The sequence below is a fragment of the Rhamphochromis longiceps genome, linkage group LG8 (assembly GCF_057381845.1).
Source record: "Rhamphochromis longiceps isolate RC_006_pf linkage group LG8, R_longiceps_female_GT1.1, whole genome shotgun sequence".
Classification (NCBI taxonomy): Eukaryota; Metazoa; Chordata; class Actinopteri; order Cichliformes; family Cichlidae; genus Rhamphochromis; species Rhamphochromis longiceps.
In genome coordinates, this window is record NC_140564.1 from 4,365,130 (window position 1) to 4,379,238 (window position 14,109).

The 14,109-nt window shown below is 40.5% G+C and overlaps 2 protein-coding genes across 13 annotated transcripts in view; both read left to right on the forward strand.

The window, feature by feature from the left end:
- LOC146662930 (tudor and KH domain-containing protein-like) overlaps nt 1-13,031 on the forward strand; it is a 33,777-nt gene extending 20,746 nt beyond the window's left edge. For 3 of the 9 annotated variants that reach the window (XM_085415518.1, XM_085415517.1, XM_085415509.1), the window contains exons 9-12: nt 7,430-7,494; nt 9,758-9,909; nt 10,013-10,123; nt 10,215-11,234. In XM_085415518.1, coding sequence (XP_085271644.1) covers nt 7,430-7,494; nt 9,758-9,909; nt 10,013-10,123; nt 10,215-10,334 — 448 coding nt within the window. In that variant the 3' untranslated portion in view covers nt 10,335-11,234. The other 6 variants (XM_085415511.1, XM_085415512.1, XM_085415510.1 and 3 more) reach the window with 6 other exon arrangements.
- A 254-nt stretch (nt 13,032-13,285) lies between these two features.
- The window catches only part of LOC146662931 (MBT domain-containing protein 1-like), a 35,455-nt gene continuing 34,631 nt past the window's right edge, over nt 13,286-14,109 (forward strand). For all 4 annotated transcript variants that reach the window (XR_014912965.1, XM_085415519.1, XM_085415520.1 and 1 more), the window contains exon 1: nt 13,286-13,454. Coding sequence is in view for 3 of the 4 variants with exons in the window: in XM_085415519.1 (XP_085271645.1) it covers nt 13,434-13,454 (21 nt within the window). In the remaining variant the exon portion in view is untranslated. The remainder of the gene's footprint in view (nt 13,455-14,109) is intronic.

The following is a 14,109-nucleotide window of genomic DNA, read 5'->3' on the forward strand; positions in this document are numbered from 1 at the left end:
CGTGGTAGTTCCATCCAGTTGTGACCATGCATTGTGAATTTTTGTTATTAGTCCTTTTTTGAGTGGATCGAACTGGAATAAGTTATCTAAGATAGAGTCTGGGGGTTGATCTGGAAAGGATAGAAAATTACTCCTTACAGAGCTCCTGATCTGTAAGTATTTGAAGAAGTCATTACTGTGCAAGTTACATTTTTCTTGCAATTGCTGGAACCCTTACTGATGAATAAATCCTTTATTGAGTGCAGCCCCTTAAGGTTACATTGGAGAAATGAAATGTTTGAAAGTGATGGTGTGAATGTTGCGTTATTCATGAGTGGAGATAGTATGGAGGCTTCATTCCACCCGTAATGTTTCCTTATCTGAGTTCAGATTTTAATTGTATGAGAGATTACAGGATTCTTAAGGTCGTGTCTAGGGATGGGGAGAGCTAAATAGATCATAGCTTCTAATGAGGAGGGATAACAACTTTCACTTTCCATCGTTGTCCAGTCGGCCCCCCGAGTGCTCAACCAAAACGACATGGAACGAACATTACCTTACCAATAATAAAGACGGATGCATGGCAACCCCATCCCTCCCTGACATGTCGGTCTCTACTCTTCTTGATTCTTGGGTTCTTTCTGTTCCATATGAAATAGGATATTAAGGAGACTAATTTATTAAAAAAGGCTTTATTAATCACAATAGGGATACATAGGGAGGGTGATGCGTCAGTGAGTGCTTATCAGTATCAGTATATGTATGTGTGTGCGTGTCCATAGTTCAGCTGAGACAGTGTCCTTCGCCCTGCCAGGCTAAGTAAACAGTCTTCCAGCCAACCCAGGTGGCCTTGCATGGAATGGGAAGGAACAGACTCAACACAGTCGTTATCAAGGAGTTGTTGTTCGGCTCCAGCCTTGAGCCTTGGCCTTGGCCTTGAGCCCACAGCTGGCGCCGAAGGGGTAGCCGCATTATGATGGTAATTGAGACTTTCAAGATGTTTTTAACACTCCGACACTGGTCTCTCAGTCTCCCGTTAATAGCTGCGAGCTTCTCCGTGATGTTATTAGCCGTCGATTCTGTGGTCTTGTCACTCTTTTTGCTCACATAGCAGATTCTGAGACCTCACGACCGCAGCCAACTGATCCGAGGTGTAATCCAGCTCCGCCCAGAGATGTTGTTCTGAGTTGATTCTTTCCTGATGTAATCCAACATACATACGCTCAAAGGTGTTATTCTGAGCATTCACTGCAGTCGTAAGCGCCTCCAAGCTCTTAACCATGCTGCCTTCAGTGAGCCCTTTCTGAGAAGTCGCACCTGTCGTTCCAATCCCAGCGGGCAGCCTTGTGGGGGTTTGAACAGCCGGTTCCGCTCTCTTAATTCTCCGATAAGCCAGGGCCAAGCCAGCTCCGATCAGCAAGAACCCTGTTATCATGGTTCCGAATAGGTAGATATCTTCAGCGTCCTCGATCGACAGTCCTGCCAGGCACACGATCCTCTGCCACCCGTCCATCGTGTATCCGGCAGGGAAAGTCCCTCCAGGGCACTCGGGTTCTCCCGAGCCCAGACTTCTATTTACGCTCCAATATTTGGAGCGTAAATGTTTACTAATGTAACTAAATGACCATAAACTTTGCCAGTTACAATAATATATCTACCTTGAGCGTCTGGTAATATTTTTGCTGCAGTAAATGGTTCTGTTTTTTGGATTAGTATAGCTGTGACTCTGCTTCCTGCATTAAACGAGTGAAATATTTGTTCTATCCATTTGCAACGTAATCTGTTGTGGTCTTGTACTTTTAGATGCGTTTCTTGCAAAAATATTATATCCGCATTTACTTTTTTTTAACCTCCTGAGACCTGAACTCTTCCATGGCATGCATTTTTAATTTCTCTTTGATATTTGGGCATATTGGCACCTCATGAATGTAAAAACAAAGAATTGCCAGATTTTCTTTTTTTTTTTTTTTTTTACCTGATTTATTTTTCTGACAAAAATGAGATCCACATACTGTATGAGGATATTCATTTTAAATTTTTGATAGAACAGTGGCAGTAGAATGTCCTCGTAAGTGGACAGGTCCTAGGAGGTTAAGTGAGTTCCATGTTACAAAATTGACAAGATTTTGTGGCATTCCTTCAGTAGAGGTGCCAATAGTTACTAACTGTTAGTAATTGGTTAATGGATCTTACTCTGACCTTTCTAGATGTGAGCCTCTGAAATTCACAACTTTCTTGAACTAAACTAAAGAACATCCCCTTGAACTCAAACCTGAACACCTTCTTTATTTGCAGCGAAACTGAGCTGCAAATGGAAAAGAAAAGAAAAACAATTTTTGTCCAGCTTTTTATGGGCTGTAGACATCAGACTTACCACTAAACTCCTTAAGATTGTCTATTATTATATACTATTCCCTCCTGGGTCATGTTGTTTGTAGAGATGGCACCAACTATCCCTCCTTGTCAGTAGATGTGGCTGGGCTCTGGATGTGGATACTGACGAACTTCTCTGCTTCACGTGGATCTGTGAATGAGTGCTTGGTGTTGTTCACTGTTATAATCAGCTTCGCGGGATAGTAGTACTGTACAGGATGCCAGCATTCCGCAGTTTCCCTTTCACGGGGTTAAATGTCGCACGAAGTTTGCTGACCTCGGGGTTCATGTCAGGGAAGATGTGTACAGGTGATCCTTTGTAGAAGAGGCAGCCTTTTCCCCTGGACAGTTGCAGAATCTATCCCTTGCCCTTATCATGGCTCTTGGGCGCTCTCCTGTCCGTGGTTTCGGGGCGAGGGTCCTGTGGGTTCGGTCTGTTATAGTAAATGAATCACCGTTTTCTTTCGCGAGCACTTCTGAGAAAAACTCTGCCATGAAATGGCTGGGGTTTCCCCCCTCATTAATGCCCACCACACGCAGATTTTTTCTGCGGCTTCTGTTTTCTAAATACACGACAAGTGTAGTTTGCTGTAATCTTTCTTTAGAGTCTCATGATCTTTTTCTAAGGCTGTTAATCTGTCTGTAGCGTCGCAGATGGCCCATTCCATTTCATTCTGTATACTTGCTGTTTCTCCTTGATGCATTTTCAATCATCCAGGAAAGTAAATCTCCAAAAAGTTGATTCTGTTCATCTGGACGTAGCGTTTTGTGGGAGAAACGTTTCATCACTCATCCAAGTGACTTCTTCAGTCTCAGCTGACTGCAGGTTTCCCCAATCTTATAAACAGTACATTTGCATAATGACTGAAACCAGCCCACTGAAGGAACAAAGGGCTGGGAAGTCAGTTCCTTAATCTTAATTATGCAAATTCTCATAACCATTGATCTACAACCACTGACCAAAACCCACTGATCAAAGACCACTGATCAATGGCCAGGACAACCGCTGCCCAAGCAAAAACCTGTAGTGATCCCATATGTGTCAGGAGTATCAGAGCAGTTGAGATGCATTTTTTCTAAACACTGGGTCTCTTTGGCTTTTAAACCCCAAAACATGCTGCGCCAAAAACTGGTCCACCCCAAGGATCGGGTCCCCCGACACAGACAGAGTAACATAGTGTACGCTGTTAAGTGCCAGGAGGATTGCCAGGATTTATACATCGGAGAAACCAAACAACCTCTGGCGAAGCGGATGGCACAACACAGAAGAGCTGCCTCGTCGGCCAGGACTCTGCAGTCTGTTCACACCTACAGGCCAGTGGACACTCTTTTAAGGATGAGGATGTAACATCTTGGACAGGGAGGAACGCTGGTTTGAGCACAGAGTCAAGAAGGCCATTTACGTGAAAAGGGAAAGACAATCTCTGAATCGAGGTGGGGGCCTAAGGTTACATCTTTCGCCATCTTACAATGCTGTGATTGCAGCCATGGTTTTCAGCTGAATTTTGGGAGATGTTGTAACGTTGTTCTCTACAGGAGAGGGAGATGGAGGAGGCTGCACATCAATGGCAAATCCAATAAGTAAATCCAATAAGATCCAAATCTCAGAGAAATTGACACTGAATGAAAGAGGACAAGATGGTTATGTCTTGGTGTATATATTTTACATGTAGGGCAAAAGGTTTGGGCATTAAAGAAAGAAAAAGACATTTTGTTGGGTCTGTGTTTCCACAAGCCCCGCTAGTTTAGAGACTTATTCCTCATGAAGAACGGAAAAACAAGACAGAACATCTTCAACCGGCTTTTTACTCGCTAACGAGGGAAGCTTTGGTCAGAACCAGCTCTTGGAGCTCACGCTCCTCACCTGTCTCTAGCCCAAATCCTTCAAAGAGTAGCTGTCCTCGTAGCCTTTTTATTGACAGGACAGTTACAATACACATCACAGCAAAAGAACCTCCCACCGTAAAACCCCCCTTGGTTACAAAGACAAGGCACTGTCATGGGGTGCGTTTGTGTGACCTCCTGCTGACCAAAAGGGTCATAGAAGCAGGAAGCTTACAACACAAGAAACAGATCTGTCAGATAAGATGTATCTACAATAAAACCTCCCCCAGCACAGAGTGGCTGGAGAGGTGGTCAGTAGGGGTGGGTTTTTATAATCGATTTATCGATTAAAATCGATTCTGGCTTGGATAACGTAAAATCGATTCATTAAAATCCTGAATCGATTTTTTAATATAAATTTATTTTGCCCGAAATGCCAGAATCTCTGGTGAAACCTCACAAAATTTCAACAACCACCAAACAGCTAAGACAGTAAATGAGAGCAGGTACACGGATTCTGCACATAGACTTAAACACACAGCGCGACCCGCGGATCAGAATCAGTTAGATGTCGCCTTTCTCACAGTCGGGGCTGAAAGCCGACAGCTCGCTGATTCTGATCTGTCGGCAGGTCCGAGCTTTGTGTTCACGCCCTTTATGAGCCGATTCTAAAGCTGTTAGTTTGATCTCTCTCCAAACAATATTGACCGAACCAGCAGCAAAAGAAAATCCAAACTACACTTCACATGGATTCACTCTGACTTACGGTTTTGCTTCGACCACGATGCACAGCTCTCTCTCTCCCTCTCTCTCTCTGTACTTCAAGAGCAGTTTCCCGTCTAAAAATCTGTTTTCTTCGTTATTCGCTTTCTTGTTACGCACAAGTTTACAGCGCTGTCGGCCGACATTTTTTTTTCGTTTTATATACTTCCGAAAGAAAACCTAATTTCTGCCGTTCAACACTGAACAAATTTAAACTTTTTAAAATTATGCAAAATGCAAAACGCTTAACCGTGTCTCTAATAAAACCGCTGTAACGTCAGAGGTAATGTTCATGTGTTGATTAATGGTTTTCTTTCATTTTTGATGTACTGCAGAATATTTTTATAAAATCCCAGGCCAGGAAAATCGCCTTCATGTTTAAATGTGTTTTATCCTCAGCTACTTTGACACAAAGGCATCTGCTGTGACGCTTACGCCTGTGATAAAGTCTTGCGTGTGTCAGCTTCCTTTTTATAGATACAAACATATGTAAATGTACTGATCTGAATTATAATATTTCTGACTGTCAAAATTTCCCAGATTCAAATCGAATTGAATCGAATCGAATTAAATCGAATCGTGGATCGAATCGATTCGGGACCTTGTGAATCGGAATTGAATCGATTCTAGAAATGAGTGACGATACCCAGGCCTAGTGGTCAGGATCAAAGGAATGGCTTTGATCCTACTGCTTGAACTAAGACTTTACAAATTTAAGAAACACAATGACAACATTCAACAGTTAGACTTAACACATTTCTTTCACATTATTCTCCAGCCTCTTTTTTTTTTTTAGAGCAGGTCATGTGATCATATAGTGGTGGAAAAGTCCCTGAAAAATCTAATTCTTGAAATTATGCAATAGTCTACTACATCTATTCCACATAAACCAACAATAAAGTGTCTTGTCATTGTACAAATTACCATTCTGCAAAGATGAGTGGGCCAAAACTCCTCCAAAGCGCTGTAAAACACTCATTGCCAGTTATCGCAAACACTTTATTGCAGTTGTTGCTGCTAAGTGTGGCGATCCTTGGTAATCAGGTGGTAATCGGGCCTGGGTGAAGCTACAGAAGCTTCCTGAAGATATGACATACCACAGGTAATTTATTTTATAACTGGGCAAGTGATCACTTTGTCCACACAGGGCCATGTAGGCTTGGATCCCCCTCCCCCCTTTTCACCTTAATAATAAATACCTTCATTTAGAAATTGTATTTTGTGTTTACTTGTGTTATCTTTGACTAATATTAAAATTTGTTTGATTATCTGAAACATTAAAATGTGACAAACATACAAATAGATAGGAAATCAGGAAGAGGCAAATACTTTTTCACACCATTGTAGTTGTTAAGACTTTTGGAGTCTAGACCAGGTTTTTTTAAGAATGGGGATGTTAGAGACTGTCTTGAGGGACACGGGGACAGCAGCAGTGTAAAATGATGTATGGCAGTTATAATTGGAGACGGGGTAGGAATGGAGTCTTTGACCAAGGCAGTTGGAAGGGGGTCCAGTGAACACGCAGAAGTTTTGGACATCATGAGTTTGGTGATGTTTTCCACTTAAGATAGCTGAAAGAATGATAACCTTGAAGAATTCAGTTGTAGGATATGTTTGTTTTGTTGGAGAAGTCCAGGAATGCTGTGCACTGTGTCGTGGAAGTATGATGAGAAGTGGTTTCTGCAGGCTTGATTTTGTTAAGAGTGTTAAGAGTGGAGCAGCCACAGGATAAATTATCATTGTAGTGATGTAGCAGGTCAGCAGTGAGGATAATATGAATGGGTAATAAACCAATGAGGGGATTAACACTTGAGATTCCAAAAGGACATGACAGCTGTAGGTGAGATTTTGATAATGTCAAACAATACAAGCTTGTGATCTGAGATGGGAAACACCACAGCATTAAAATTAGAAGGTGTAACTCCAGAACAGCAGACTAAATGCAGGATGGGAGTCTTAAATTATTATGATTATTATGAATTTTACAATTATCAAACTATTTCGTTTTCACTTGCAAGTAAAAACAAAATAAATTGATTAGTAGTTTTAGCGTGATCAAGGGATTTAGTACAAGAATGCAAAAATAATACTGCTTTACAGACAAATGTGATGATTATAATGATAAGAGTAACACGTTACTTTGAAATTGGTTACAATCAGCAATGCTTTTATTGAAGTATTACAAAGAAACAAGATAACTTTGCACAAGAGCAGTTTTGTTGTTTGTGACCATCATATCAGCATGAGACAAATGTTTCTGGCTGTCTTCGGAGGAGGCTGGTGAGTTACTGATTTTGAAGAGCACACAATTTTAAATTCTGCATTTCTATGTTAGCTCATGCAGTGAGTGTTGCTTTGTACACTTCTTCATCGAACTTTCGAAGAACTTGATGTGACATACTGCTACTGCACACTGTATAATGTTGGATGTAATATGGATAAAAAAAGGACACGACTTATTAACAGCTTTTGCATATGCTGCAATTTTCAGGAGCGACTTCCTCAGTTTACCATTTCAAGCTATTGAGTGCAGCTTAGCAGGAGTGAAGCCAAAAGGTAAAGCTCTCATCTTAACAATGACTGTCTTTCTCTCTCTCTCTCACTTGCTCATTTACTCACTGTCTCTTACCCTTTCACTCCCTGTTCCTCTCTCTTACACACTCTTGCTCCTCTCTCTTAATCTGGGCAGACACTGTGTGATTTTTTTCAGTTGCGTTATTCAGCTTCTGCTCAAACTGCACGATTGACTCGCAGGGGTTAGAAGTTTGTAGGTCACGATGCAGGGTCACACTATATGACCCGATGCTCTGATGCGACCTGAGTGCTCAGACTGTGCCTCCATAACATGAAGGTTATAATAGAAAATCTGTCGCTCTCACTCTCTCTCTCTGTCTTTCAGTCACACAGACACACCACCACCATCAACTTTGCTAAATTGCTAATGAAAAACGTTGATCAGGCAGCTGTGATTGAGCAGCAATGTCCATCCAATTATTTTCACGGATGTTGTGGTCGTGATAATTTTGTGAGGCCACATCGAAAAGGCTCGGATGAGCCAAAGTTCTACAAGTTGTGCCTCCATCACTTGTGTCCAGATCACACGCTGCACAGCCGTGCTGCTCCATCTTTTCACTTTCATTTCTGTGTTTGCGCGTGCGCAGTGTGAGAGGCTGCGGTGACACCCTCACGACGGCTGACAGGATTTCAAACAGGTTTGATTTTCTTACGACCAAGCGATTGATGATCGGGAGCTGCTCCTGAGGTGTTAATCGCTTCTCGTTACCCCATGTATACTACATGACACACGATGAAGGCGAAACTCGGACCAATCACCAAAACGGTCGCACGACTGAAAAATCGGCTCAAAATGAGCCAAAAATCGCACAGTGTATGCCCAGCATTACATACACACTCTTTCCCAAACGCACACACACACATATACTTATACACACTTTGTCACACACTTGCTGGTACATGAGGACATAAGGGCACTTTTATGGCCACTGCTTACCTCCTGTCACGCTGTGTCATATCACATCAACTGGCATTACCATTTTGGCCATTTCTTTCGTCTGGTCGTGTATTGTATATCACAACACATGATGTGTTGCGATATAGCCAAAAAATATGTTTTATTTTAACCATTTTTTAACCATCAGTTGCACACAGAGGTTTTTCACAAATGACAATATTCTCACAGTCTTTCTGTGGTCAACACTAACCCTTTAACAAAAAAAAGAAAGCAAAAGTCAAATTTAAAACAATTGTAATTAAAAAGGTGTTCTCTGTGCTTATAACATATAAAAACTGTAAAATGTGATGACCTACAGAAACAAAAGTGTAGTTAGTGTCTATAAAAACCATTGACCAAAAACTGTCACAGGTATCAGAGCATCTCAGAACTATTGTCTCTATATGTGCTAAGAAGTTTAAACAGCAAAAAGTGGTAAAATGGAAAACGGTTCCAAGTTCAGACAGTGCCTTCAAAAAAAACGGAACAAGAACAGTCATATCACAGGTATTAGAGCATCTCAAAACCATCTAAATAATGATCGCGCTACCTGTTCTAGAATTTAAACAACAAAACACACCACGCAAAGCGGTAAAAAAATTCACAGAAGCTAACGTATAATCAAGAATTGTGACTTTATTACTCCTGAACAAGAACACTGTCATCTGTGTTTAAGGTGTGTAAGTTCTGTGCCAAAAACACAAGCTCCAGGTTTGAGTGAAGCCATGTGACATGTGACCACATTACCACTAGTACTAAATACCACGTTCCGCATTTAGGTTCGACATCCTCTTTGGGAAATCCAAACCACTGCCAGATGATTGATCCAGTGCTGTTTCTCTTTGGAACCATCTTGTCTGGCTCCTGTTCAGTTACAGTCTCATTTCCTTGCTTGTCTGAGACTCTCACTGTCACCATATTTTTCCCTATTTGGTAGTATATAAACACGCATGCTCAGCGCAGTGTGCCAGGTAGAAAAATTTGTGGTTGGGGGGTGGGATTAGTGATGCATTTATAGCATGTGGGAGAAAAAAAACTGCAGACAGCTTATTATTACCATGGCAGTTTATACTCGATGGTTACAGTAGAGCCATTTTAACCATCATAATTGAAAAAACTACATTTGCTATATCACTCAGACTCATCTTACTGGGGAACATAAATAAAACTGACTGTGCGATGATGTTACGGTGGCACAATCAATGCAGAGGATATACTGACGCCCTTAGGTCTTTTAGTATTCTGCAGTGCATTATTCTTGAATTCTTGATTATTTCAGTTTCTTTCCTCCACCAACTTGTCATGCAGGAGGGGTTTGGACTGAGGAAGCCCTGGATCAGTTTGAGAGGCTGACATATTGTGCCTCTTGGAGACCCCTGCAGGCCAAACTGTGCAGCTACTCTCACTCGGAAATCTCCTCATGGCCCAGTGTCAAGCTCTATGACAACAGTGAGGGCAAGGTTAGATAGGATTTTGTTTCTTAATAATAAGACTTTAATAAGCCTGTGTTTGGTTTGTCCTTTACCCTGTCTCCTCTTTCCATGTGCATATCATGTAAAAAAGGCTGTGAATGTTGGAGAGGAGCTTATACGATTGGGCTATGCCGTTATCTTCCATGAAGATTTGAATGGAAAAAAAGAGGGCTGCAATCTTGGCTGTCTGCAGATGATGCTGGTAAGTTACTCATTCTGCTTTTCGTGTCTTCCAGCGTCTCTTACTTCTTCCTGGACAAAAATAGGGTATCAATATACTTAATCTTGAACAGGACGTCTGTAAGCCAGCGGGAAAAAATCCTGGAAAAATCAACACTGAACAGAGAGATAGATCAAAACTGCTGGATGATTGTGGAATTCTCATTTTTGGGAATCCAGACTCCCTCAGTTAACCTCCACTGACTGACAACAACCCTGACTTGCAGCCATGATTTGCAGGTGAGTCATGGCTGCAAGACTGATACCATTTAGTCTTCTAGCTGGCTGGGCCCATTCCACCTGTACCATTTGGACTATTACTACTGGGTAATTCCGGACTAGGCTCCTCATGCATCTCATCAGGATCAAATCCAGATCCTTAGTGCTGCACTGTAGGTTCCTGCAACAGGGACTTCATCTTGGTCTGATGTACCTTTATACTGCACTGTGCCAGTGGTACTGTTGCACAAATTGGATTGAATGTTGAAAATAAGGGTTAACTTCAAATTCTTTGACTCAAATCAGCAACTAAATGCCAGAAGCTTATTGATGGCTATTAAACGAGGTACAACTTGCTAAGAGACAGTTAACCAAATATTAGTGAGAGTGTATGTTTATATTTGACACTATATGTATAATTCTTACCTTTTGCAGATTAGAGAATATCCAAAATGATTTCCAAATGATGGACCCAATTTTTGTTTTTTAATGTCATAAAATATATATGCTGTATGATTATTCCACCCTTGTAAAAAGAACAGCTAAAAGAAATCATCAGTCAAGTCCAGAATTACAATGGCATTCATGCACATGATGAGTTTATATGAACTTCTGTATGTGAAGGAAGACATTAATAAAAGAATAATAAAGAATCTTGCTTCTTATTATTGGTATGCAATTCTAGCATCCTAGTTTTCTTGGGTGTGCTTGTCAGGTATATTAATCTCTGTCCAACTGTATCCGACAAGGTACTCTGTCATTTTTTATTATTATTATTTTAATTTATCTTTATGCCTGAGAGATTAGGTAATCCCCTTACTTCTGTTCTGAAAGTTTGGAGGACTGTTTAACAGCGGCTAATCACTTTTATTCTTCCAACAGGATGATGTAATAGGAGCATCATCAGAGCTCAGTCTTTCCTGTATTAGTTTATCAGGTGAGTTCTGTCATGGAACTGTAGATTTGCCAGTGACTATGTTTAAGCGATCATAAAGTAACCCTCATACCCTGATGTTACTGGGATTGTATGTTGAAGTAAAAATGTTATCTAGGTTTCTAAATACAACAGAATATCCAAGTGATGTCCACATTGGATCAGATACTTGACTTGGGACACTTCTTACACCTACAGAGAGGTAGTGTATGCCCCCATGTGGTGGAAAATTAACAGGAATGCAGTTCTGTTAAATCAACTTTCTAAAGTGTCTCAAGAAGAAATGAACACAACAATATACATTTTGATTATGATCAATTAACTTGACCCTAATACTCCAAATACTTGTATTCAGTGCAATTTGTAGTTTATCTCTAACAAATCAGGAAATGGTAAATGGCCTGCATTTGTATAGCGCTTTTCTAGTCCATAGGACCCCAAAGCGCTTTACACTACATTCAGTCATTCACCCATTCACACACTGGCGATAGCAAGCTACATTGTAGCCACAGCTGCCCTGGGGCGCACTGACAGAGGCGAGGCTGCCGGACACTGGCGCCACCGGGCCCTCTGACCACCACCAGTAGGCAAACACGGGGTTAGTATCTTGCCCAAGGATATTTGGCATGCAGCCAGGGTGCAGCCTGGGATCGAACCACCAACCTTCTGATTAGTGGCTGACCTGCTCTGCCACCTGAGCTACAGCCACCCTTATGTTAATGTTTCTAGTTGTTTGCTTTGTAACTAGAATTAGCAAAGCTCGTGAAAGATTTGTCTTATTTTAGAGAGGAAAATCCTACATGTTCTTATCATAAAGCAGTTTCCTATCTGGGGGAGGTTTAAATCCGTAAGAAAAAGCAATACAGTGAAAATAAAGATAACATAGTGAAACAAAGGAACGGTGTCACTATGACTCTCAGTCAAGCTTTTGTACCATGGTGGATAAACAAAAAGAGTTGAAGCTGCTGTTACAGTCATTGTTAACTTGAGTGTTTCCTTCTTGCACCTCAGAAGCTGCCTCTATATCAGGAAGTGTTGATGATGTTGTGGAGGACGAGTTGCTGTGAGACCAAAGATATTTAAAAAAAACCAAGGTATCTTCTCCCAGTTTGATGTCTGATTCTGAACATTTGCTAGTGAACGCTCTTGTGTGAACCATTATGTCTAAAAATGATTAACTTTTCTTTAGCAGCCCTCAACATCTACTCCTCAGCATCAGCCCTAATGATGATATAGAGCTTTGCCTAACCTAAACTTGATTACATAAACCCTCTTCCTGAAGCCTTACCTACTTGATGAGTGTGCCACAGTTCTTCCAGCCATTATCCATTTGTTGTTGTTACTTCAGCAAATAATTCTTTGTTTTTTGTTTAATGTTTTGTTCTGCTTTGCTAAATTTTGTGTTCAAGGAATAGGGAAAGGAATAAATCTAGAATGCCAGTATTATTACTGAAAAGCACTGTGATTGGAATTACTGGAGCAAAGTTCAGTTGGTTTGTGGTTAATATTGTTTAGTTTCTTGCTATACTTGTATGTATATCAAAAAAAAACTATGCCCATTATCAGGCTTAAGTGAATATATTTTGGAAGTTAAAAGCTAAAGTGTTGTTGAATGTGGTTCTCAGATTTTGTTCAGTGTGAACATATTACATCTACTGTAGAAATCTTTCACAAGAAAGATTGTCTTTGAAAATGTAATAATGTCACTATATCCTAATAAAATATTTATTTTACTTCACATGTAATACTTGTGTATTTTATTTTGAAGTTCTTTTTATATGGAAAAATTTCAAATGAAAGTCAGGAGCTAGTTATAAACAAAACAAAACCATTGAAATTACTGTAACGTTACTGTACTTACACCGACTAATAATCTGTAGTTGTTCTGAAGGCCCCTTTCATTCAGTTACTCTGCGAAGTCTATTTTGTGTCTGCATCGGTCGATGACCTCCATTGCAGATCCACCAATCACACGAAAGTAGGTTACGGTCGCTCATGCGCAGAGGCTGCAGAGTAATTTGTTGATATCCTGCTTGGTAGTATTTAGACTAAAATTCAAAGCTAGGTTATACCCCAGGTGAGGGGATTTGTTTGAATTAGGAAGTGCAGGTAACTGGAAGAGCATCTATATGAAGGGCTGATGGAAAACGCAAGGGATTTGGTGAGTTGGTTTGAAACATTTTTGGGCCGCGAGCCTCCGTTTCCAGTGGATTGTTCAGGCTAGTACGCCTCCTTTGTTGTTATCTGTTTACGATAGCCAGCTAGTGGCTCACCCATCTACACATAATACTAAAGCTCTTTCTTTCGTCTCTTTCTCTCTCTGAAAAAAAAAAAAACAAGTAGAGTTTTCTTACAAGTCTAACTATTGCAACTATATAATAGACGAACGTAAAAAGGCTTTGCTCTGAAAAAAAAACCCCCCTGGAGAAACAGGTTCTGCTAGCTAGCTATGCTAGTGCTGTTTAGCTTTAGGAGGTGTTTGTAATAAGGCCGTCCCTTGTTTTAGTTTCGGTATTAGTTTACTTTTTAATATATATGTATGCAAAATGTAGCTTACGAAGGATGTCTTTGGAAATGGGTGTCTTGAGATATATATATATATATATATATATATATATATATATATTTATATTTATATTTTATTTTTTTTTAAGTTAAACAGTTGTGCGTAGTGTAATGTTTGAGCTGAGATGCTGTGAAGAGGAAGTAAACTAGCTTTGACAACATGTACGCATTGTTCCGGATCCTGTGATCAGACTTCCATATTTTCACGTAGAATTTATTTATTTAGATGTTTGGGCGTTTCGAACAAAGTC